The 27,406-nt window shown below is 41.2% G+C and overlaps 2 protein-coding genes across 3 annotated transcripts; one reads left to right on the top strand and one right to left on the bottom strand.

Annotated features, from left to right (window-relative positions):
• Window positions 1-578: 578 nt before the first annotated feature.
• On the top strand, window positions 579-19,136 carry LOC109040516 (luciferin sulfotransferase). 2 transcript variants are annotated; one of them, XM_072304028.1, is made up of 7 exons: window positions 579-724; window positions 2,469-2,749; window positions 5,059-5,158; window positions 7,374-7,702; window positions 15,195-15,289; window positions 16,598-16,781; window positions 18,193-19,136. In XM_072304028.1, the coding sequence occupies exons 2-7, from the start codon at window positions 2,548-2,550 to the stop codon at window positions 18,306-18,308; spliced, it is 1,026 nt and encodes a 341-aa protein (XP_072160129.1). In that variant the 5' UTR covers window positions 579-724; window positions 2,469-2,547; the 3' UTR covers window positions 18,309-19,136. The 2 variants fall into 2 exon arrangements, with proteins under 2 accessions (XP_072160129.1, XP_072160128.1); XM_072304027.1 differs by lacking the exon at window positions 5,059-5,158 and adding an exon at window positions 4,877-4,976.
• LOC109036831 (uncharacterized) lies at window positions 19,093-27,406 on the bottom strand. Its single transcript, XM_072304026.1, has 4 exons — window positions 27,137-27,406; window positions 25,234-25,767; window positions 21,408-21,761; window positions 19,093-20,474 (listed from the first exon to the last, which is right to left on the bottom strand). Exons 2-4 carry the CDS (start codon window positions 25,706-25,708, stop codon window positions 20,020-20,022), a joined length of 1,284 nt encoding a protein of 427 aa, XP_072160127.1. The 5' UTR covers window positions 25,709-25,767; window positions 27,137-27,406; the 3' UTR covers window positions 19,093-20,019.

Genomic DNA, 27,406 nt, shown 5'->3' with positions numbered 1-27,406 from the left:
AATATTCATAAGTTTATACCAGGAAATTTGTGTTTTATCGAAGGAAATTTGGCAACACCTGAGGGTTTATACGCCGTTTTTCCAGAGCACGGCAGAATATGCCTCCAGCTAGGTAGCTCATTTAGCTATGGCATTCTGATGGTCGCAAAATAGAATTTGTTTCGCACATACATTTTTTTTTGGTGTGTGTGATTTCGTCCCAAATTTTAGACAAATCATTATTCAAATGATTCAGCTGAAAATATTCATTTGAGATAATATGATAATGATGCATGTATTTCCTGCGCATCAAGGATGCCCTTGATGATTTTCTGCAGTCAATGAGATAAAACTTCGTTCCCAAGGGCATTTTGAAGTGCTCATCCGGGAACGATTTTCCCTCATTGTCTTCCCTCATTGTCTTCCCTCATTGTCTTCCCTCATTGTCTTCCCTCATTGTCTTCCCTCATTGTCTTCCCTCATTATCTTTCCGCATTGTCTATAGCTTGGTCGAACAATGTATTGGGAGTAGAGCTTTTTTTTTTTTTTCTCTCTCTTTTCTTCAGGGACATTCCCCATCTGACTTTATTCAGTGGGAGTAGAGCTTGTATTCGAATTTTTCAAAAATTGGAGATCGCGTTAGTCTTTCAATATTTTTAAATCGAGCCACCGGCACTCATCCAAAAGTGGGAATCGAAATTTCAAGCAGTTGAATTTTATTAAATACAGCGCAAAAATTTGAAATGTAAGTATGATACTCCGTTAAAGTGCTTGTTTGAAATGCTCTATACATTTATTATATTATGACTCGCGCTGTGTCGATTATTGATTGATAAAAATATTAAAATCAGATACTAATTTGGTCGTATTTCTGCCAAACGGAACTATGTGGATTGAGACATGAGCCCTGATACCCTTAAAAATATATGTGTAACAGGGCTCAAGTCATAATGCACATAGTTCCGTTTGGCAGAAATACGTCCGTTTGAAGATTAGAATATGAGAATTAAGATTAATATGCCCATTTCCCATTAATCAACTAAATTTGAAAATAATGAACAATGCGATCTGCCAACATTTCCGTCCAAGAAAAAACGCCGTACGAGCCTTCAGGGGTTGCCAGAATGCCCTTGTTATATTAAGAATTTTCAGGTAGATTTAAGAATATTTTTTTTTTCAATTTTTTAAAGAATTTTATTCGCAATTTAATCTTTATAAGATGGAGTCGTTGTTGATTGTGATGGATTGTAATTATATGTATGCCCGTTTGGTATAGACATTTTTTAATTGCTTATTTGGATATTAACTTTTCTTATATCTTCCTCTGGGCAAATCTGATCTCAAGTCATAGTAAAATTTAAAATAATAATATCATTCTGTTCGCATAACTAATGAAAATAAGCCACGTCAACTTACTTGTGGCGTCGAATCAAGTGTGACACCTCCTTAGAGGTAATTGATGTAAACCCTGGTAAAAATTGGCAGTAGAATCTGTGTTCCAAAATACCATAGACCTAAAGCCGGCTGTGAGATTTTCAATAGCTTCTATAGCCGGCTGCACCATTTCGTATAGCCTTTTATAGCCGTTGGCGATTGAGCAACAGCAAGGCAATAAAGTGTATGCTAAATGTTACTAATTGCGGATGCTAGGACTGTTTTTGGATTACCGCTCTATTTGTATAGTATCTTGATTTATTTTGCACGGAAAGCTCCGTACTTTTGAAGGATGCCTGCCATTCCTAATATGTTGGAGCGCCTTCAATTTCGTATGATACTGTGCAATACCTCTGGTGTGAAATAGTTGCATCAAGCGCCGTGGCACGCTGCGGCGCGGTGAGCGGGCAGCCAGCGCGAAAAGCGCCTTAGCGCCTACAAACCTAACAGGGATACTTCACGCATTGCGCCATGCGTGAAGTATCCCTGTTAGGTTTGTAGGCGCTAAGGCGCGCTTATCGCTGGCAGCACGCCGCTTCGCTCTGTGTTAGGCTCCATTATAATCTTGCGGAGTCAGCGTTTTTCAACTGATGATTTTGAAATAATTGCACATCCTGTATGGATTATTCTCATTTTAATTGATGAAAAAAATATGTATTAAAGGAAAATATAATGTGTGTTTTGTGAATATTATGGTGGTTCCATATCAAACTTAAAGATTTCTAAAGCACACGAATTTCTACACAATTTCTTATAGCCTTTTATAGCCGATGGTGATAAAGTATAAAGCCCGGCGATAGGAACTATAGCCCGGCTGCATACTTTTTTATCGCTTCGTATAGCCCGGCTATATGATTTGCTCCGCTTTCTACAGCCAGCTATATGATTTTCTATTGCCTTCTTTAGCTGGCTATAGGAATTCCTATGGTATTTTGAAACGCAGCTCCCATCGCCAATTTTTACCAGGGAATTAGAGTAGTAAATTGAAATATTGTCAAATTTGACCTAAGAGTGGAACAGTTTCCTTTGATGGCTGATTGTCTTGTATGCTACAGACCCGCATCCTAGGAGCATCAGAATCATATTCTTCCCACTCTATTTGCCGGATTCGAGAAACAAAAAACTAAATCGAAGATGTTCCCACACAAAATAACGAAAGTTAGCCCAGGCACGAATGAAAGACTTATGAGCCACTTCGGATGCGACTCGGACGGTTTCGTCCAAGTCGGTGATCAAAAATGGATATTTCCAGCCGAATATGCCCGCCATGCATCTGGTTTCTATCAATTTCAGCACAGCTCTGATGATGTTTGGATCATGACTTTTCCTCGATCAGGTTATTCTTGTTGGATTTTCGGTCATAAATCTCGCTCAAAAATCATAAAACACAAATCATGAATCATGAATCATGAATCATGAATCATGAATCATGAATCAATCATGAATCATGAATCACGAATCATAAATCATAAATCGTAAAACATAAAACAAAAAAAAATAAAACAAAAAAAATATAAAACATGAATCATAAATCATAAATCATGAATCATAAAACTTGCCCTGAGAATGAATCGTCACCGAAAAAACTGATATTGCTGATTTAACAATTCTGTAGTTACAAGAAGTGTCCGACGTGTTTCGATGTAGATTTTACAATAAAAAATGTTACTTTAACCACCTCCGTAGTTGAAGTAGATTTCCTTTTTTGTAAAATGTGCATTTGAAACATGTTGGGAATATTTTTTAACTATTTAATTGTTAAATCAGCAATTCCTCTCTTCCCGTGATTTTCACCCACCTTCTCCCCGAAAAAACCGTCGGTGATCTTCAGAAATACGAAAAGATCTGATTTAAGCCCTGGTGCCCGATTAGAGGAGGCTGCAATAAATTGCAAGGAACTACATGATTATTACTACCACGAAGGTGCGTTTTGTGCGTTGCCTATTCTCTAATTGGAAGGAGCTCCTCGTACTAAAATGTTTTCCGATGAAATTGAAATAAATTGCAATTTTTCTCTTCATTGCAGATTAACTATTTTCCCAATACATAAAGCTCATTCTATTGATCTTAAAAGTCGAAATTCACGAACCTAATGGTACAAAAATGTTGCAATATCATGGTAAAAAATTGCAATTTCATCGCACTAAATTGCAATTCAATTTCAATACATACTTTGATTTCACTGTGCCGGACGCGGATTTCGGTCAATTCGTCGCTCCTCTGACGTAAGAGCGTATCTCGATTTCTAGTCCAGTGGCGTGGCGTGAATTGCGATGTATCGATTGTTCTGCCATTTAAATCAATGGTAAAAAATCGATTATTAAGTTGTTCGCTGCGTACACCCTGTTTATCGATACTTTTCCATAGGTTTAAATGGAATAACAATCGATATATCGCAAAGCAACCACGCCAATGATTTCTACATGAGCCCCAAAGAGCAGTGATTCATAGTTATAACAGGGCTTACGGGGAAACGGATATCGACGGTGAAACTACCAAACCACGTATCTCGTTTGCGGTGTTTAAAAATCTACGCTCGCATTTTATTTTTTTTGGAGTAGACCATATCAATATCATTCCTTGAAATTTTCACAGAATTTTCTCCGCACGAAGAGGAAAAATCACAGAAATTTTCGAGACTGGACGTTAAGTAGTTTTTCATTTAAAAAATAAAGTATGACAGGAAGTCTGCGACGTCGCAAACCGAGATACGTGGTTTGGTAGTTTCACCGTCGATATACGCTCTTACGTCAGTTTAGAGCGACGAACTGTGGTAAAATTTGCTTTCAAAACAACGACTCAAATATTTCTGATAATTTTGCACTTTTTACGATACGTGTTCCACGATATAATTTATACAATTTTGGGTAGATGCTTGACTTACAATTAGCTCACTGACGTAGTTATGGATTTTAAGCCCCCCACCCCCACCATATTTATAGAGAATACGCAGGTGTCTGAAATTTGATGAATTTCGTGTTTAAGTGGAAACTATTTCGTGAACTGAACACGAGGATGCCCATGATTCATGAATTGAACAATTATTGGAGAAGATATAACAAAATGATCTAATCTGCTAAAATACGTGTGTTTAAATGGGAAATGCCGCCAAATGACGTCACTAGGTGGTGCATCTTCTCACTTTTAAATATATTTTAATACTATATCCCATATCAAAAAAAGATTATAATACATACTGTGAAATCAGCTCTTTAAGCACTTTCAGACGAAGCAATAAAAATATTTGCATGCAAATTCTCCATTACCACGGATGTGCATAATATTTTAGTAAGTCTGTGTAAAATAACATAAAATACGTCAAATTACATGAACTTATTACCTATATTAATGTCATGAGCATCATAACTTCCCAACAGTCTTTATTGCTATCGTGAAGACGTTATCTTGGATCCCTCTCTCCCTCCATAACATGTCAAACAAAACTGATTTGTCCTTTTTGTAGGTACAACATTGTGTCAAGAGTTAGTATGGCTTCTAAAAAACAATTTGGATTTTAAAAAGTCTGCAGAAATCCACCTATTTAAAAGAGCGCCCTTTTTTGAGTAAGTATGTTGAACCTTAATGCATCAACGATGCTGCATACTTTGCTATGCTACAAAAAAAACTGAGTTTTCCTCTTTGTAGGTACAACATTGTGTCAAGAGTTAGTATGGCTCCTAAAAAACAATCTGGATTTTAAAAAGTCCGCAGAAATCCACCTAGATAGAAGAGCGCCATTTTTTGAGTAAGTATGTTGATTCTTAATTCATCAAGAATGCTGCATACTTGTAATGTTACATGCCAGTTATTTTATCAAAGTAGCAAGTACCGCCTTGCTTTGTGCAACGGAAAGACATTAAACCAGTGTTCTGCCTTCCCCAGGCGCCATGCGCCAAATGCGCCTAAAAATCGGGCCTTGGCGCCTAAAAAAATTTGGGAGGAGGGGAGGGGGTTGGGCCATCGTGGCGCCTAAAATATTTGACAGATTGAACTCGCAATCGGGAAGCAGCGGTAGCGATGAAGCGTTCTCTATACGCACCGTTTGCAGCATTGCCATGGCCCGTATGCAATTTAATTTGGTTCCTAAAAAATAGTAGGTGGCTCCTAAAAATTGGACTTTCCTGCCAAGTTGGTTCCTAAAATTTTAGAAGGAAGGCAGAACACTGCATGAAACCTACGAATGAATAAACAGTTAGGTATTCTAAAATTATGTCCATCAATGACTGTTCGAGAAATTAATAAAGTTTCTTTTCACGGCGAGGAACATCGTACATAATATTTGAACTATTTGACAGCGGCTAGGTTGATTTTAATATTTTCAAACCTCATTCAGTGCTTTGTTGCCTAAATTCTCTTTAGCACAGTGGTCTTGAACAAAAAAAAAATAAACATAAATGTACCCAAAAACGGTTTGCAGGGGGTTAGTCTATGGTACGTGAGGCCTTGACATCTTGAAAAATCAAAATCTTGGCTGATCCTAATTTCGAGATAACGCAATTTTAAAATTTGCATAGCAAATGCAAGTTTTCTGCTGATTTTGATCCGCTTTTTTATTTATTTGTCCATTGAATCGGTGTTGATCGGTTAACGTTTTTATTTTTCGTTCTATTTATGTCGCTCGAATACAAACCCTCTCGTCACACCCAGACTTCCTATCATACTCTTTTTTTTAACTGAGCAATTCGCCCTCCACTGCGTCTAGGGCAAGTGATGTTACGAATATGTTGTGCGTGCCGATTTCAGGTCATTACATACGCAACTCTTAGAAGGCGTTTTATGTGCGAAAGCAATCGCCTTCAAATGCGTCTGCAGCAATTGTTGTTGCGAATATGTAGTGAGTGCCAATTTTCAGTTCATTACATACTCAACTCTTTGAAGGAGTTTTATGTGCACAAGTAGTGCAATCTGCCGGAGAACGAATGAAGTAAGAATTGAGCAATTCATTCAATCTCACTTCTGCTGTTCTGTGTTATTTACGTTTCAAAAAAATGAAAATCAATTTTCACGTAAAAAAAGAATAAAAAATCAGCTTAATAGTTGATGTGGCTTTGTTCCACTCTGCTTAACGCGGTCCATTAAATGCTTCCGATGTCAAAGCACGGAGGACGATAATCGCTCCTCTATAATTTTTTTTTTAGCGGTTGTGTAGTTTTCTCAAAACTGATGGTTTACATTTTTCCGAGCGAGTTTTTTCATCTCAGCGGTGTTCATCCTCTTGAGGGAACTTAAAAACGTACCTATATAGAGAGCATCATGGAGGGTATGGATTCGATCGAAAAATGAAAACGTGAATCGATCGACATGAATCGATCGACACCGATTCGATCGACAGTTAATTCAAAAACACCCGGATCGATTCGATCGACATGAATGGATCGAAAAATCAAAACGTGAATCGATCGACGTGAATCGATCGACACCGATTCGATCGACAAAATTCGATCGACTCACGGATTTGTCGATCCATTCACGGGTTTGTCGATCGATTCACGGGTTTGTCGACCGATTCACGGGTTTGTCGATCCATTCACGGGTTTGTCGATCGATTCACGGGGTTTGTCGATCCATTCACGGTTGTCGATAGAATCGGTGTCGATCGATTCACGTTTTGATTTTTCGATCCATTCATGTCGATCGAATCGATCCGGATGTTTTTGAATTAACTGTCGATCGAATCGGTGTCGATCGATTCATGTCGATCGATTCACGTTTTCATTTGTCGATCGATTCATGTCGATCGAATCGACACCGGTTTTTTAACAATTTGTCGATCGAATCGGTGTCGATCGATTCACGTCGATCGATTCACGTTTTCATTTTTCGATCGATTCATGTCGATCGAATCCATACCCTCCGAGCATCATCAGCATTTCTAAAATACAGACGAATAAGAGCTTTCCGTTTTTTTTTTGTTTTTTTTTTATAAATAATATGCCTATTTTATTTTTAATATTATCCAGGTTTAACATCATCTGTGGTCAGAAATTTGTTCAGGACGTATTAGACCTAAATAACCATGATCCTGCCTCCATTGAGCACCTGAACTATCTCGTGACTCCCAGATACAAAACTTGGGATGGCCTGATTTCTCCGCGAATCATCAAGACGCATTTGCCTTTCTGCCTTCTATCACCATCCCTGCTAAGTGCAAGCAAAGTTGTCTACGTAGCACGGAACCCGAAAGATGTTCTCATATCGTATTATCATTTGTGCAAGCTTCTCAAGTACGATCATTTCAACTACCGTGGTGACCTCAAAACATTCTGGCAATTCTTCAAAGAAGATCTAGGTTTGTAATCGTAAGGCTTATTATTGAAATTGATAGACACAGCTGTAGACATACTTACAGCAAAGAGGAAAAGTGGAAGAGTCATACTGCCGTGATAGCGAAGAGAGCAGTAAGTGCATAAATGAAGTTTTGAGAAAACGGACTCAGAAGTTTCTGACCGGAATATGTTATTGAAAGAACCATCCGTTCTTTGTGAAACCGCCACTAATCACCCAAAAGACTCCTAGAAATCGAATTATAAGAACCATCCGTCTCAACCAAAAGGATACCTCCACACTCAATATGGTCTCCTTATCAATAGCTATGTCTATTCATTTCAATAATCAACCCACTAGGGAACATCAAATAATCTCACTGTAAGGCCGACAAGATACCCTAAAGTTGGTCCATCATTTTCCTCCCTAGTATATACGAACCACCTTTTTCAACCAATGATCGCTACAAAATCATTACGTTTTCTCTACACGTCGCTCAGTCTATCAATGTCAATAATCAGACCAATGGGAAGCATTAAATGTCACAATAAGATGAGGTAAACTAATTTTATTTATTCCATAGGGGCCACGTGGGCGGCCCCCGGCATTGGCTTCTTAGGGAACAGGGTGATGGACCCAAAGTTAGGCTCCTTAGTTCCCAGGGAGCTAGCCCCCGGCTTTGGCTTCTTATGGGCAAGGGGGCTGGCCCCCGGGTTAGGCTCCATAGTTAATAGGGGGCTGGAACCCCCAAGAGGCTAAACCTGGGGGCCAGCCCCTGGCAACGAAGGAGCCTAACCCGGGGGCCTTGGCTGGGCCTCGTAATTTGGTCCGCGGTGGTAGTGCCGATCCCGAATCCGGTTGCCCCGAAAAAGCACCGGAGTGCTTTCCGACCATGAGCCCTGGAAAGAACGGCCGTAAACGGGGACCAGGGCTCAACTTGGATTGGTCCATACGCTGTTTTGTCCTTTCTCTCTCTCGCACTCATTGCTCAGATGCGGCACGTCAAAGGAGCACACTCGGCGTTGAAACGCCGCCCCGATTGTCGTCTATCTCTCTCCCACTCATTGATCAGATGCGGCAACCCGCGCCTCGTCAAAGGGACACCTGGCGTACACACACACTCGCAAAAATACAGGCTGGGCCTCGTAATTTGGTCCGCGGTGGTAGTGCCGATCCCGAATCCGGTTGCCCCGAAAAAGCACCGGAGTGCTTTCCGACCATGAGCCCTGGAAAGAACGGCCGTAAACGGGGACCAGGGCTCAACTTGGATTGGTCCATACGCTGTTTTGTCCTTTCTCTCTCTCGCACTCATTGCTCAGATGCGGCACGTCAAAGGAGCACACTCGGCTTTGAAACGCCGCCCCGATTGTCGTCTATCTCTCTCCCACTCATTGATCAGATGCGGCAACCCGCGCCTCGTCAAAGGGACACCTGGCGTACACACACACTCGCAAAAATACAGGCTGGGCCTCGTAATTTGGTCCGCGGTGGTAGTGCCGATCCCGAATCCGGTTGCCCCGAAAAAGCACCGGAGTGCTTTCCGACCATGAGCCCTGGAAAGAACGGCCGTAAACGGGGACCAGGGCTCAACTTGGATTGGTCCATACGCTGTTTTGTCCTTTCTCTCTCTCGCACTCATTGCTCAGATGCGGCACGTCAAAGGAGCACACTCGGCTTTGAAACGCCGCCCCGATTGTCGTCTATCTCTCTCCCACTCATTGATCAGATGCGGCAACCCGCGCCTCGTCAAAGGGACACCTGGCGTACACACACACTCGCAAAAATACAGGCTGGGCCTCGTAATTTGGTCCGCGGTGGTAGTGCCGATCCCGAATCCGGTTGCCCCGAAAAAGCACCGGAGTGCTTTCCGACCATGAGCCCTGGAAAGAACGGCCGTAAACGGGGACCAGGGCTCAACTTGGATTGGTCCATACGCTGTTTTGTCCTTTCTCTCTCTCGCACTCATTGCTCAGATGCGGCACGTCAAAGGAGCACACTCGGCGTTGAAACGCCGCCCCGATTGTCGTCTATCTCTCTCCCACTCATTGATCAGATGCGGCAACCCGCGCCTCGTCAAAGGGACACCTGGCGTACACACACACTCGCAAAAATACAGGCTGGGCCTCGTAATTTGGTCCGCGGTGGTAGTGCCGATCCCGAATCCGGTTGCCCCGAAAAAGCACCGGAGTGCTTTCCGACCATGAGCCCTGGAAAGAACGGCCGTAAACGGGGACCAGGGCTCAACTTGGATTGGTCCATCCGCTGTTTTGTCCTTTCTCTCTCTCGCACTCATTGCTCAGATGCGGCACGTCAAAGGAGCACACTCGGCTTTGAAACGCCGCCCCGATTGTCGTCTATCTCTCTCCCACTCATTGATCAGATGCGGCAACCCGCGCCTCGTCAAAGGGACACCTGGCGTACACACACACTCGCAAAAATACAGGCTGGGCCTCGTAATTTGGTCCGCGGTGGTAGTGCCGATCCCGAATCCGGTTGCCCCGAAAAAGCACCGGAGTGCTTTCCGACCATGAGCCCTGGAAAGAACGGCCGTAAACGGGGACCAGGGCTCAACTTGGATTGGTCCATACGCTGTTTTGTCCTTTCTCTCTCTCGCACTCATTGCTCAGATGCGGCACGTCAAAGGAGCACACTCGGCGTTGAAACGCCGCCCCGATTGTCGTCTATCTCTCTCCCACTCATTGATCAGATGCGGCAACCCACGCCTCGTCAAAGGGACACCTGGCGTACACACACAGTCGCAAAAATACAGGCTGGGCCTCGTAATTTGGTCCGCGGTGGTAGTGCCGATCCCGAATCCGGTTGCCCCGAAAAAGCACCGGAGTGCTTTCCGACCATGAGCCCTGGAAAGAACGGCCGTAAACGGGGACCAGGGCTCAACTTGGATTGGTCCATCCGCTGTTTTGTCCTTTCTCTCTCTCGCACTCATTGCTCAGATGCGGCACGTCAAAGGAGCACACTCGGCTTTGAAACGCCGCCCCGATTGTCGTCTATCTCTCTCCCACTCATTGATCAGATGCGGCAACCCGCGCCTCGTCAAAGGGACACCTGGCGTACACACACACTCGCAAAAATACAGGCTGGGCCTCGTAATTTGGTCCGCGGTGGTAGTGCCGATCCCGAATCCGGTTGCCCCGAAAAAGCACCGGAGTGCTTTCCGACCATGAGCCCTGGAAAGAACGGCCGTAAACGGGGACCAGGGCTCAACTTGGATTGGTCCATCCGCTGTTTTGTCCTTTCTCTCTCTCGCACTCATTGCTCAGATGCGGCACGTCAAAGGAGCACACTCGGCTTTGAAACGCCGCCCCGATTGTCGTCCATCTGTCTCCCACTCATTGATCAGATGCGACAACCCGCGCCTCGTCATAGGGACACCTGGCGTACACACACACTCGCAAAAATACAGGCTGGGCCTCGTAATTTGGTCCGCGGTGGTAGTGCCGATCCCGAATCCGGTTGCCCCGAAAAAGCACCGGAGTGCTTTCCGACCATGAGCCCTGGAAAGAACGGCCGTAAACGGGGACCAGGGCTCAACTTGGATTGGTCCATACGCTGTTTTGTCCTTTCTCTCTCTCGCACTCATTGCTCAGATGCGGCACGTCAAAGGAGCACACTCGGCTTTGAAACGCCGCCCCGATTATCGTCCATCTCTCTCCCACTCATTGATCAGATGCGGCAACCCGCGCCTCGTCAAAGGGACACCTGGTGTACACACACACTCGCAAAAATACATGCTGGGCCTTGTAATTTGGTCCGCGGTGGTAGTGCCGATCCCGAATCCGGTTGCCGCGAAAAAGCACCGGAGTGCTTACCGACCATGAGCCCTGGAAAGAACGGCCGTAAATAGGGACTAAGGCTCAACTTGGATTCGTGCATTCGCTGTTTTGTCCTTTTTCTCTCTCGCACTTATTGCTCATCTTTAATATTTAAACGAACCGAAAACTCAAATTTTCCACAAATCCTGCTCAACCGAAAACCTGATCGAACCCTTTGAACGAAAACTTTACTCAACCGGAGATCTTACCCACCGGAAAGTCAAATCAATCGACCAATCGTCCGGCCGAATTTTACTTAACCGGAAATCGACAACCGTGAACTCTGCTCGACCGGAAACGTGCTGCAATCGAAAACTTGACCCAACTGGAAATTCGATCCAACCTGAAATCTTACCCATTACAAAATTCCGATTCACTGGAACCGTAATCCATCCGTACATGCCGTGACCGGAAATTAACCCAACTGGAAACTGTTTCCAACCGGTAACGTGTCCCTGTCGCAAATTTGACTCGACTGAAAATTTGATTCTATTGGAAATCCGACCGACCGGAAACCACGATCAACGGGAACTGTTATCCACGTTCGTTATTCGTTATTCACTTAACCGGAAATCGAAAATCTTAAATACTCCCCGACCGGAAATGTGCCCCAATCGAAAACTTGACTCGACTGGAAATCGACCCGACCGGAAATGTGTTCAAACCCAAAATTTGGTTATTCTCGGATGGAGAATACGCAATTTCAATTCCAATAATTATTGATTTTCCTAGTAAATCGCAAATATTCGATATAAGCGGTTCAGATATCGACTCGTTGACGTTAAAGATCGATTCTACAAGAAAAAATAGTAGGTGTCGGTGTAATACAGTCATATTAGGTGCATTTAGTCATCCATGAATCAAAAATGAACAATTTCAATCTAAAAAAATCGTCGATTTTCCGTAAAGAATCTTAAAAAATCGATATAACCGATCGATGTATCGACTCGTCAACATGAAAACTCGATTTTGCGTGTAAAAATACGTAGGAACCGGTGTGTGTAACATTTGTAAATAACGATAACAACCCCGTAGACACATCAATTCAACAAGAAAATAGCGAAAAATATAGCCAGAGTTTGACCCCCCCCCCCCCCCTCGTAACTCGAAATCGGTTCCTATACTCATCTTGAAATTTTTCCCTCAGTTTTCTGTTATTATTTATAAGCTTTCACTTAAACCTTGATTCGATGGTCGAATCAAATACCGAACAAGTTGGATTTTGCAATCGCTAGCGATGGCAATATTCGTCATGGGAACGTTAGCTTCTGGGATATGAAAATGTTAAGGTACAGTTCGTTTGTAGTATCTTCTGAATTGAAGGGGCTATGTAATTTTGTGTTGACATCTCTTTTTTAACATTTTTAATTATTTTCTTTGCATACAAGAAAGCTGTTATGTACCAATTATTTATTTTCGTTGGATTATATATGGTTTTCGGAAGTTAACGCATTTAAGTTTCAGGTTCGCTTTTTCGGCGTAAAGTATACATAAGGTATCCCAAAAAACTTGTTCTGTAACTTCGAAAGTAAGATAGATACAGACATGATCTTGATCTCATTTTAAAGATCAACTCAATACCCATCGATTAAAACCAAGATCAGCTCAATCGGATAAAAATTGACCGAGTTATGGCAATTTGAAATCAGCGAGGAAAGTTAATTACCCCTACGGTTTTTAAGGAAGATTCTTCATCGCCGTAAATCGAAAAGTCGGCCGATAAAGTGATGCTTATTGTGTTTTTTTATTTTCGAGGTGTCATTTATCAACATTTTGTACCATCAAACACAACAGTTGACAGTGCGTATTATTGCAAAGTACTAAAGGAGTTGAGAATGCACATTTCCCGGAAACGGTCGGACTTGAAAGCTTCGTGGATACTCCATCAAGACAATGCGCGGCCTCACACATCGAGCTTAACACGTGAATTTATGAGTAAAAATGGAGTTGAAACAATCCCTCATCCCCCTTATAGCCCTGACTTGGCTCCATGTGATTTTTGGATGTTTCCTACGCTTAAAAAGGAGCTTCGCGGACGAAGATTCGTATCGAAGACCGAAATCCAGAATGCAATTCAAAACTTTTTCAACTCCATCCCAGAGGAAGAATTCAGGAAAACAATGTTGGATAAGTGGCAAGAGCGCATGAAAAAGTGCATCCGGTTTGATGGACGGTACTTTGAAAAGCAAAAGGAAGTTATGGAAGATTCGGAGGAAAGTGGATAGGAATATTAACTTTTTGAATCCTGGTAAGCGAAAAATCTTCCTAAAAACCGTAGGGGTAAACTTTCCTCACTAATTTCAAATTGTCATAACTCGGTCAATTTTTATTCGATTGAGCTGATCTTGGTTTTAATCGATAGGTTTGAGTTGATCTTTAAAATGAGACCAAAATCATGTCTGTATCTATCTTACTTTTGAAGTTACAGAACCAGTCCCGGTACTTTTGGGACACCCTACGTATGATATTTTTACTCTACACATATGCCCGAATACGCATCGTAAGGGACCTATGTGCTTCCTAAGTTGCCAAGTATTAATTATTGTTAGATGATTGGTCTAAAACATTCAATACAACCAGTAAAAATTAGCTGTCCCCTACGAGATTCGAACCCCCGCTCGCACAAAAAGTGACGCTCTCTCAGAATCAGAACAGTGGCGTAGCTAACTGAGCTATCTCGCCGCTCGGATGTGGATGGAGAAAAAGAGAACAGTTAAGTGATCTCGGACGCTGAGCGGGGCTTCACAAAAGACGTCCTTGAGATTTCAACAGTTCGGCCACTGGCGTCCTAAGAGACAACGAATTAACCGCATTACTCTGTGAGACATTGTTTACCTATGCTGTCATATGTCACAAGGTTCATCACACCATGCATTTGCGATCGCGGCAGTAAGCTGAGGCAATATTTCTGTATTCATGGATTAAATCCATCAATCGAGTTCTGATTTTGGCTCATATATCCGTAACGGGTCCTCCAGAGCAATTTTCCACCTTGTGCGATGGTTATTATTTCTTTATATCTATGTTTAAAATTTGAGGTGGGATAATGGCGGCTTCTCAAGAGCAACGAGGTAGGCGATCTTTTGCACCAACGAACAGAAAACTGATGGCGAAAAATAACCAATCGAAACCTCCCAAAAAAAAGAATTTGCCTAAAAACGGAACTTCGTGGTTCTGCGCAGATTTACCAGTCAGACACGACATCTCAAAGTGGAAAAAAACTCGCTGAAAGCGAATTTTAGAAATCAACACAACTTGACGTAGAGACATGATTGGCTAAAAAATACAACGGTTTTTGATACATCGGAAAATCAACCAAAAATCGGAGACTGGGCGAAACGCTCAAGGTCGCAGAGGTATAGGGAATCCCATAGCGAAAGCAACGGAACGATTGTAATATCATGGGGAACTCCGTTCCCATGACAAAAAGGGGGCGAAATTTTGGGAGGCTCTTTGGCAATAGCTGATGTGACTTGGTTCCTGTCTGTTTAACGCTGTCCAAATGGTCTCGCGATCTCATATTAAAATAAACAATATGGAGTTACGTATTTGGGTTGTGGGAGGACCGAGTTTTGTGGCGGTTAGGTGTCGCAGAGCGCCAGAGAGTGCTATGAAAGCGACTTCCATGCATGTATGTAAAATTAACAATATTTGTAAATGTAACAATTACATTACTCTTTCCAGTCTGTTGGGGTCCATACTGGGAACATATAAAGCAGGCATGGGATCAACGTCACCATCCAAATATGCTGTTTATATTCTACGAAAACCTGATGAGGGTGAGTCATTCTTTAAAGCATAACAGACTAACAAGAAAAAAATGCATTCCATAAATAATAATCAAAATTGGCCGAAAAAAAACCTGCTAATTGGAGGAATTTTGAGCTGATCTTGATCAGGATTCAATTTTATATAAAGTTCGAACTCTTACATACATGAATGATTTACCTAAATTACATGAATGATCGTCGATCACTGGTAAAAAAAACCTCTTGGTTCAAGAGTGCAGTTTCATGTCGCCGGATTTAAGAGTCTGGACTCTTGTTTCAATACAAAATCCGCTTGAATCAATGCAAAATCCGCTTGAAACAAGAGGTCAAGACTCTTAAATCCGTTGACAAGAAACTGCACTCTTAAGTTAATGCACCGCGGCATTGGTCCAAGAGGTTTTTTTTACCAGTGATATGCATCGAATTTTGAGAATATGGGGAAACTTGTAGTGCGCCGTCTTTAAAATCTAATGTTATGCGGAAAGCTACTGTCCAGAGCCGAAAAAGTGAACCCCTTCATTTTTTGGCACGCAACACGGACAACTCAGGGACATGAATAGTTTCATCCATCTGGAACTTCAATGTACGTGTCCATCTCCAGAGACTAAGAATGTAAATCAACGAAAGATTCATATCATGAAACACAATATCATGGCCAAAGTGCGAAACTGTGTTTGCGACGTCGCAGCCTTCCTGTCAATTTTTATATCCTCTCGTCAACTTAATTTCTTGAAAACTCCCTTGATTTTTCCTCTCTATTAGCAGAATATTCCGTATAAACAAGTTATAAATTTGGTATGTATCTTTTTGAAAAAATTCAAAAGGAGTATTGAGTTGAGACACTATAATTGAACTGATTATTTTCCAAATCACCCAAGCGCCAAAATTGCGAATGGGAAAAAAAACCCATTTTCTTCGCTTTGTTGACAATCTTCGAGATTAAAAAAAGTAGGTTTTTTTAGAGGGCTAATTCGAAATAAGACATAATTGATTGTACTAGAGTAAATCAAGGGGAAAAACCCCTCTACCACCGAAATAGGATTGAGGATTGAGAATAGGATTGGTGCTTGAGTGATTTGGAAAATAACCGCTTCAATTGAGGTACGTGATTTGGCATTTTAGCCATCGATATTTATTAGTTTCCTTTGGAGAAAAATTGAGGAGTTTACAAACCTGCACGTACAAATCAAAATGTGTTTTTGGACCTCAAATATTAAAATTCATCAACATGCATTGCAGACGAGTGGATAACCTAATTTTGCAGAGAGATTAATGGGTAACCTCTGATTGATAGATTGTTTCTTTATTCCGTACCAGGACATGTTTTCAGAGGTAAAAACCATCGCGAAGTTCTTGAATGTGAAATATTCCGATGAAGATCTACAACAGCTCGTCGATCATTTGGAGATTAACAATTTTCGACAAAAAGTACCATGCACCGCTCCCGAGGTAATAAAAGGGATCTCAGAGGACGGCCGGAGACTGGAATTCATCCGGCGGGGTACGTCTATTTTTCTCAGACTCCATACAGGGTGTTCGAAAAGTCTCGCCCCGCACCTAAATTTACAGAATGCAACGAAAAAAGCTCTAAACATAACATGAATTTTTTTTATAAAGATATTTGCTTTTGAAAGGCATACCTAAAACTGGGCTTAAGATGATTCGTTAAGCTCAAGTGACGAGGTCGAACTGGCATGCGATATATCGCATCGATTAGGTCAAAAATCTCGGCAAATTTTAAATTTTCAGCAAAAAAAGGACGATATCCCCTGCTCATAAGCTAAAGAATCATTCTAAACCCAAAAATCGGCAAAATTCAGAGAAATGAAAGCAGAATAGTGTTTGGAAAGAAAACCTCGCATTCGACACGGAAATCGATAGCTGAATCGAATGCGAGGTTTTTTTTCCAAACACTATTCTGCTTTCATTTCTCTGAATTTTGCCGATTTTTGGGTTTAGAATGATTTTTTAAGCTTAGGAGCAGGGGCTATCGTCTTTTTTTTTTTGCTGAAAATTCAAAATCTGCCGAGATTTTTTACCTAATCGATGCGATATATCGTATGCCAGTTTGAGCCAAGTCACTTGAGCTTGACGAATAACCCCTCGTCCTAGGTAGTTTTGATTCAACTAGTCGCACATTTTCTCTCGTCAAAAATTAAAAATCGAGAAAAAAAATTACGAACGGAAAAACAGTCGTGAATTTTTGTCCTTAACCTTTCATCTTCCGGAGAAATTAACTTTAAACCTCTTATCCTCGGTTCAAACTCAATTGAACTTGATGGCTTTCTGATAAAATCGATCCAATTCGACTTTTAGTTCCTCCCCTAGTAAAAGTGGAGCATTTTGACATTACTATTGTCATGATGGCATCTGCTGTGTGTTTCATGAAGCAGATGGGTGACGAACGAGCACTCCGCTATCATATAGTGATATCATACCTGAATGCTCAGATTGATGCCAGCGTGACATTAAAATGATTTGTTCCATAAACATTGTGATGTCACAATGACGAGGTCATTATGTTCCACTTTTAATGGGGTCGTTGCAAGACGTAGTCTAATTTCTAAGTTCCCCGTTAAAACTGTGCTGTAGTGCGCTGCCATGAAGCGGCAAGCCATTGACAGGACCGGGGAAGTAAAAACCCCTTCATTTTTTGACACGCAACATAGACAACCCAGGAACACGAATAGTTGCATTCAGGCGCTATAATGAGAGTGTCCGTCTCCAGAGGCTGAGATTTTAAAGCAACGTAAGAACCAACCCAAGAAACTTACAAGCATCTGAAGAGGCGTGGGTTTTCTGTTCCTTTCAAAAAGAGGGGTTTTTCACTTCCATATTAATACGTTCAACAACCTATAATAATTTAATCATAAAAATTTTATTTTATTTTATTTTAATTTTTTTTTTTTTAGGAAAAACCAATGGAGGTGACCCGGAGCTAATTCCAGAGTTAAGCAGGGAGATAGACGAATGGATTGAGGCCAATCTCCAAGACACTGACTTCAGATTTCCAGTTGAAAGCCACTAATGTTTGGACTCCGTTTAGCAGAAAGGGACCAAGCCACGTCAGCTGTTGCCACATTCAAATGGGCAATATAACTTTTTACAAGAGAACGGGCAATTTAATTTTTTACAAGAGAATACGTTTGTGCAGAGTCCTTTGAACATTTCAAGGAATTATCCTCGTGCTATGCAGAAATTCACGGAAATTTGCACAAAAATCCGCACAACCGTTTTCACGTAAAAATTAAATTGCCCAGTTGCATTTGGCAATAGCCGATGTGCGACTTGGTTCCAATCTGCTTAACGCGGTCCATTTGTGGGCCGTCTTAAGATTCGGTGTGGCTTAGAGAGACAAGATCACATAATTTTCCAGGTGTTTGGAGAAATATAGCGCCTTTCTCGCCATTTCATTTAACACACATCATTATGCGGAAAAATTGAACCTGAATCAGCCTAAGTACACTTTGCTTTGCCTAATTTCCTCCTTTGATTTATTTTTTTTTTTACGAGAAAATAAGTGACATAAAGCCTTGAAACTTTCCACAAATTGCCCATGGAGTGTAAAAAAACGCACCCACGTTTCAAAGCAAAATTTTTCTTCGTGTTCTTGTAAAAAAAATGGACCATACAAAGAAATGAGGCAAATCCCGATGTACCTACTTAGGTTGATGCTTATATCACAGTCTCTTGTTTCTACCTGAAAAACAAATTTAGAACCTAGAATCACTTTTTTGCAGAAGGGATGATAGAAAAAGGTTGAAAGCGTCTCGCGAAAAAGGATATGGCATGCATGTTTTCAAACTACACGATTCAAATGACCGAAATATATATTTTTTTCATGATTCAGTGCTCATCCAGATGTTTTTAGTTTGAAGAACCTCAATGATAGTGCCCAAAAAAAAATCTTTTTCGTCATCAATTTATTTGTTTCGCACACAGCTTCTGTTAAAGCCATAAGAAATGTTCAGACAAATAAATGAATCCTTAGAAATTAACAGTGTGAATTGAGACAGAGTCGTGCCTAAGTATGACTTAAAGTAGTTCTACTTGAAACGGTTGAATTTCACGGTAGTTCATCTCTTTAACAGAAGAGTGTGAAACATGAGATCAAGCTGGCATAAAGATTTTTCACGGTCATTCAGAGAGTTACTCCTCCGTCCAAAGGATAATGCAAAATCTGGAATGGAGTTACACCGTTTTTGCCGTGGATGGCAGAATACTGCCGTGCTGAGGAAAAACGCCGTATGAACATTCGAAAGTTGCCAAATTTCACCGGATAAAACATGTATTTTTAGAAAAAGTTGTGTATATATTTCCTCGAAATTTTCAGATATTTTAGATTAGACAGTAGACACCTTACAAAGAAGTCCGAAAAATTCGAGGAAGAATATTCTCAATTTTTCCAGTAAATTCAATTTTCATCGAAAGAGATATGACAACGCATGAAGACGCATACGGTGCACAGTGGATCGAGACAATTACAGAGGTCGGACATGAAATTTTTCAGTATAACTGTAAATGTTGATGTTTATTTTGTCACATTTTACATTACAAGGAGTGCTTAATAAAGAAAATTTCACAAGGAAACCAATGGAGCCAATTTTAGAGCCTCAAAGTTTTGATAGACGTAGTTAAATGCGTTCAAAGTTTCCACATTTTGCCCGACCTCTCCTATTGGCTCGATCCACCGTGCGGCGTTTTCGCTGTAGATGGGAGAGTAATAGATCATACTTGGCCTAGCAGGTGCAGTTGCCAAACGTTGGGTATGTCCCATTGGCGTACTTGGTGTAGCCTGGGTATATCGAGTACACCGACTCATTTAACCGGGTCAACTGCGGGCAGTTATCCAACGTTAGCCCGCTCCCGTTTATCCCTTTGAAGAGGTGCAAGAGAACCGAGGAAAGTGCGATTAGGGGACCCTTGAAAAAACTAGGGACCACCATCTGTATCGACTGAACTAGGAAACAAGCAAGATTATTGCCCTCGAAAAGTGTTTTCGCGTTGTAAACTCCGCCCGTCAAATCTGCCACATTGACACCGGTGAAAGAGTTGACAGTGCCGGTGTTGCCACCGAGCGCTAGGGTTTGTGGGTTAACAAGCCCTGTGGCAATTAAATCGCCAAAGAAGAGGAGCAGAGTGTACTCGTCGTCGAAAGCTCTCCTGTACCAGTTCTCGGGAATGCGTTCATGACCTGATAATAAAAAACAGAAGATGAGATTAGAGCTGATTCGTTGGTATCACAAACATGGCGGATCCAGAGTTAGTCGGAGGGGGGGGGGGCATTTGCGAATGTTGAGAGGGAGTAGGGGGTAAGGGGGGACGTTTCCTTCCAGAGGGAGGGCGGTCTGGGAGCCTCCCTCGGCCCACCCAGACTGAATTTTAAGCAGTTTTAGTATATAAAATTCGTACATTATTTGAAAGTTGAAATTGACGAATAAATACCCGTTTTAGTGTAATTTTATTTTAGTATATGAATTAGGTATTTATTTCTGCGATATTGAGTAACCTCTGGTTTGATAAACTTTGGTCAAATATACATAAAGTTCTGACTTAAAACCATTTCAGTAAAATTTACGGAATACTTTTTCCCCCTCACTCTTTTAACCCCTTTCCGATTTTTTTCCTTTTTTGGCCCTAGGCCCGATTAAAATCGATATTTTTAATGGACTTAAATGAAGGAAAAACCGTTTTGCCAACTTCCAAAAATCTCCCCTGCTTAGTAGTCCAATTTATTTTAAGTTTCTGGTCAGCTCGCTACAGTCCGAAGGAAAAACGCTTAAAAGCCTTTACACGTTGCCAATCCACTCCCGATAAAATATCTATTTTTAGAGAAAGTAAGTATATTTATCCTTGACATTTTCAGATATTCTAAATTAGGTAAATTGCGAACAAAATGGTCTTGAAAATTGGAAGAAGAATATTCAGAATTTTCTCAGTAAATTCGGTTTTTATTAGGAATTTTTATTTTTATTTAAATATTTTTTATTAAAAATTTGAATGTAAATTTCGGTTTTTCAAGGAAACATGGCAATGAATGGCAACGTCTGAAGGCTCATGCGGCGTTTTTCCTTAGCACGGTAGTAACGGTCCTCGTTCCCGTGGAAATAACTGACCCGGAACTAACCTGGGGTGTAAATAAGATTATTGTCGTCACCAGAAATGGCGTAGAAGGTTTTCAGAACATAGCGATCCAGTTTCCCCTCTGGGAACTCTGCAGACTTATTGGCGAAGAACCTGTATATGAAATGGTGGGCTCCGTTCGCGACACCGAATCCGGAAATGAAACCGTAGAAGAAAAACGGGTTGGTACTTATGCTGTGGTTGAGTCGAATTTCCTCGAAAAGCCTGATAATTGGTATAGTATAATTTGCTTCCTTCGTGTCGTTCTGCATGAAGTACAATTGTTTGAATTGACACAACTGCAGCGAGTAAGCTTCACCGCATAGGTATAAATCGCCTCGGGTGGGCGATCCATCACCTAGAAAAAAAATTTTCATGAATTTTGGCCTTCTGACTTAAGTTTTAACCTCCGCTTCAAAGCAAGAATAAGAAAAAATGCCGAAATACGAATATTTCTGGGAAATAGACGATGCAAATTGCAAAATATCTCGCGCCGGACTCCATGAGTGGGTCAATTTTGGCCCTCATAACCCTTTTTTGATATGAGAATATATCCATACCGTAATGTTTGGTTGTTGTGGATAACTCTGTTCAGTAGGTCACAATAATTAGCTGATCGTCATCGTCGCTGTAGCGCAAATAGCTGCAGTAAATTGCTAAAGAACTACCTAAATAAAAATAAAACGTCGTTCCCTCAAACGGAAAAACATGAGTCGTCACAATCAGTGGCTGGTTAAAAAGCGCCAGCCACCGTGCGGTAGTTACGATAACTACCGCGGCACCGAGGTAGTTACAATACCGGGTTGTAACTACCGGGGTTGACAAATTTACTCTCGTAGATTCCATTTTTACCGAGAGAACCATCGACATATCGACGGTGAAAGTCGGCAATCACATAACTCGGTTTGCGACGTCGCAGACTTCCTGTCATACTTTATTTTTTAAACGGAAAACTACTCAACGGTAATTCTTTAAAACTGCCGTGATTTTTCTTCTATGTGCGAGGAAAATTCTGCAAAAACTTCAAGGAATCATGTCCATTTGTTCTCCTTTAAAAAAATAACATAGTTACGGAGATTTTCAGACACCGCAAACGAGTTATGCGATTGCCGACTTGCACCGTCGATATCTAATTGAGGATTTAATTGATTGTTCTTCGAAACTCATATGGAAATCTCCTACATCTTGGACAAAGATTGCACAGGAAAAATTTGCATTCCTCTGCCGAATGAAACTAAAGACAAGTGCGAAAGATGGGGTGTGCTCTAGAATGCTTCTTAAGAAACAACGTAAAAGCGGGCGTGATTATCTTTGGAGAAATGGAAAAGCGAGATTTTACATTCTACCTTATGGAACTAAGCGCCAACTGAATGCAGCACTCATGAGCCGTAGACTTGGGCAAAGAGCGTTGTGAACAGGGCTCATGAGTTAATGCCCACCAAGAGGGACAAGGGCCCGGCTTCGTTGCTGCTGACGTCACTGGCGTTTTATTCCCATTCACTCTTAACTCGACTAACGAGCACACCCCTTCTTTCCCACCTGGTTCTGATTCCGTTCGGCAGAAATACGTCCAATTATCAGTCAGTCAGTGAATTACCTTTTTTTTCCTTTTTTTATTAGTTACAAGTGAGCTTTCATAATGAAAATATACACTTTGTTTCTAACTTAAATAAAGAGAAAATAAAACAACAGAGCAGTTCGTAACTTATTTACATATTAGGTACTATTTCGGTGCGTTTAGGTTGATTGTTAATTTGAGTTCCTATGATTTAGTTTTATTCCTTACCGCGCTTGTTTATTTTTAATTCTTCTTTAAAATTTATTATTTGCATAACACAAGCCTAGCTTGAGCACACTTAAACTTTGCGGTCAAAAGTGCAACAGTGGTCAAAGAAAACTGATAAGGCCGCAGCGTGGAGGCTGATTTAATATCAATCTTCCATCGCATTGCTAAGGCGCAATGATACAACTATACATACTCTCCGGAACGCGTGAGGTATCACGCCACATTTGAAGGCGTTTTAGAAACTGGCAAGTTTCCAAATCAGCAACCTTGCGTCTCATTGATAGGCGTGAACCAAAACTGGCCGGCAAATATTTAGCACTTTTGCAGCCCTTCTTCAGTACATGTACTATAAATTCAGTTCCTCAAAAGCAGAAAGAATGCAGTACTTTTTTTATGCCCTTTCAGTTGATTGTTAAATTGAGTTCATATTATTTAGTAATATTTTTTCCTGTGCTTGATTTTTTTTAATCCTTCTAAAAATTGATCGAATTGCGTCGTATAAGCCTAGCTTGAACTCTTTTAGTCCTCGCGGGCAAATCTGCAACAGCGGTAAAGGAACACTGACAGGGCCGCAGCGTGGAGGCTGATTTCATATCAATCTTCCATCGCATTGCTAAGGCGCAATAATACAACTATTCGTACTCTCCGGAACGCGTGAGGTATCACGCCACATTTGAAGGCGTTTTCGGAACTGCCAATTTTCCAAATCAGGAACTTTGCATCGCATTGATTGGCGTCAACCAAAACTGGCCGGCAAATATTGAGCACTTTTGCAGCCCTTCTTCAGTACATTTACTAAAAATTCAGTTCCTCAAAAGCAGAATGAATGAAGTACTTTTTCGAAGCCTTTAAGTTGATTGTTAAATTGAGTTCATATTATTTAGTTACATTTCTTCCTGCGCTTGTTTATTTTTAATCCTTCTAAAATATTATTTTTTCACTAAATACAAGCCTACCTTGAGCACACTTAATCTTTGCGGTCAAAAATGCAACAGCGGTGAAGGAATACTGACCAGGCGGCAGCGTGGAGGCTGCTTTAATATTAATATTCCATCGCATTGCTAAGGCGCAATGATACAACTATTCGTACTCTCCGGAACGCGTGGGGTATCACGCCACATTTGAAGGCGTTTTTGAAACTGCCAAAGTTCCATATTGGTATTCTTTTGTCTCATAGATAGGCGTCTAATAAAACTGGCCGGCAAATATCAAGCACTTTCGCAGCCCTTCTTCAGTGCAATTTCAAAAAAGTCAGTACCTCAAAAGCAGGAAAAATTCAGTAGGTATATAAAATGAATTAAAATTAATAGTTCAGACCGAGGGGCTAGCCGGTTCCCGCGGTTTTTTCCCTTTTGAGGCGTCTGTATTCGTTGGAGTTGTCTAATAATTGAATTGCCTCAATATTTGGGTGGTGATGGAGACGTTTCTCGTAGTTCGGTAGCGACTTTGGTTGTAAATTGTGAGACTTTCTCCATACCAAGATCTCTATGAATGTCAGAATTTCTTTCATACCATCGTGCCGCGACTATCTGTCTAAGGGCCCACTGAAAAAAAAGGATTGCTAATTCACCGATTTAGGGTGGAGCAAAATTTGCTTCACTTCGTAAAGCTTTCTTATCCGTGCACGGTGTTGAATCAAGTGAACGACTAGCACGAATTGCTACACCGATTTGCTACATCTGCGCGCCGCCTTCATGCAGTTAATCTTGCATCGAGTGGCTTGGAAGTGTAACTGCATTTTTTGGTATTGGTACTTTGCGAACAGTAAAAATAGCTCAATAGTTAGGCTGAATTAGCGGAATTTACGGAAAAATAGCGAAATTTACGGAAGAATAACTAAAAAGGTAACAGACGTAGCTTTTCAGAGAGCAAAATCACCGACACAAGTATGTATAAGTTAGCTGAAAGTGTAGCGATTTTACCTTCATGGTTCGCACGTTCGTTATTTAGCTACACCATGCCATGAAATACCCGCGTGCACGGCAATTTCAGCAATATTTTTTTTTCAGTGCCCCGATTTTGGAATCTTTGTAAAGTGAATTACCTTCGTAATGATTATGCGAGTAGGAGATTCCCTGCGGTTGACTCAGAAACGCCGCCAGCTTGACTCCATCGCTGGGTCCCCCTATACTCCACTTTTCCAGATTCCCGTCGAAGATGGCGCCATACACGGAGAGGAAGAGAGAGATATCCAAGCCCATTCCAAAAACCTTGTTTGTCGCTTCGGTGAATTGCCGAATGGTAGCCACGCCGTTGTGCGGGAGGTAGTTGTGGTTGGCCAGGGCGTTTAACCCGGGGCACGGGCCCCTTTGGTCCCCCTGGGCGGGGGGCACAAATTCGTGGCGGCCTGAGACGTCGATCCTCTGTAAGGCTGGATCGAATCCAGGTGCAATAATGGGTAGTTGCCGCTTGCGGCGAGACGATTCGAGCTTGGCCTTTAGTTCCTGGATTATGTCCATGGAAGCTGCGACTCGATCGTTAATCAGGAACAGCATCGCGAGAGCGATGAAAGCTACCATTTTGATAGAAATCAAGACACCATTGACGACTCACGACTGTTAAGAATACAAACTGTTGGCTGTAATAAAAAAAATTATCAAGTGTAACAGTAAGGGCCGTGTTCTTGTGTAAAAAAGATAATTTTTTAAGCAGCAGCTCTTTTTCCGCTATCCCAATCTGCGGGCTGATTATTGAAATTGATAGACAAAGCTATAGATAAAGGAGACAAAGGCGATATGAAGAGATCCTATTGGTGGAAGCGGGTGGTTGCGATGGACAAAAGAGGTAGGTAATAGACTAACTAACGGCAATCCGCGAGAGACCCGACAGTTAGTCTATCATTTTCTCCCTTTGTCTATCGGAACCACCCATTTCAACCAATAGGATGGCTCCATACTCCCTATGTCTTCTTTGTCTATAGCTTTGTCCATCAATTTCAATAATCAGTCCGCAGGGCTGAGTCTAATCAAACCAGTGGGCTAATTGTTGAATTGATAGACAGACCAATAGACAAAGAAGACAAAAGGAGTACGAAGCAATCCTATTGGTTGAAATGGGTGGTTCTGATAGACTGAGGGAGAAAATGATGGACTAACTATATGGTCTCTCGTGGACTGCTAGACTAACTAACTTATTTAGTTCACTAGAACCTCCCAGAAATTATGAAATTTCCCTTTTTTTGAGAGAGAGATTGTTATCACAATACTTCCTCCAGCCGCAAGGGGGGATAGAAAGTAAAAGGTCGATATTGATAGTGAATATTGAAGAAAAATATGCATGTGGTCGGCTTACCGGAATAGTTAGTTAGTTAGTTAGTATATTTTGAGACATTCAGCGTCACAGGCTATTAACGTCTTTACAGAGAATTTTGAAAATGGGGAAATAGGTCCGACTGAAACTAGCTGAACAAGATTGCAAATTTTCGGCTATCCAAATTATAAATGCTCTACCTTGGAACATTAAACAAAAACTCCGCGACGGTGATATACAGACATTTTTCAATTTACTTCGAGATTTACTTTTAAGGAAGGCATTCTATAATTTGAACGAATTTCTAAATTCAGCTGTTGAGTAACGTTCTACTAACCACCACCTAATGTAACAGTTGTAATTTATATTTATAATTATTGTATAGTGTTTTTTGACCTGTGCCATAGCCCTGATAATGGGGCTCTCATGTACGAAAGTTATAATAAATAAATAAATAAATAAATAAATAAATAAATAAATAAATAAATAAAGAAATAAATGGATAAATAAATAAATAGATAAATAAATAAATAGATAAATAAATAAATAAAATATACGAAAATTTAGATTTTTAAATTAAGAGAGGTGAAGAGTTCAAGAATTTTGGTAGTAATACTGGGATCGTCGCATGTACGCGCGTGCGGGTTTGTATTTCTGATGATTATTCGATGGAAAACTTGTCACATACTTATACTTACTTGAACGCGCGCTCGTGAAAGTTCAAAGGGAGCAGATGTGCTGCCAGAACTGCATAAAGTTGGCTGAAGTTGTTATTTCATGATTTTTGTTTTATTTTTCCTTATGGGTCAAAAACAGTTCGTGTGTAAAATGACTTCGGTTGAGCACCGTAATAATCATAGGAACACGTCTCTGACCACACTGCTTCGCTGAGAATTCACTGCAGATAAGTTTCGTTTCCATTGCGAAAACCTGACGAATAACATAGACATTTTTTTTTCTTTCTCTCT

Source organism: Bemisia tabaci, chromosome 9 (genome assembly GCF_918797505.1).
Source record: "Bemisia tabaci chromosome 9, PGI_BMITA_v3".
Taxonomy (NCBI): Eukaryota; Metazoa; Arthropoda; class Insecta; order Hemiptera; family Aleyrodidae; genus Bemisia; species Bemisia tabaci.
This window is presented reverse-complemented; position numbering and strand designations above follow the sequence as displayed.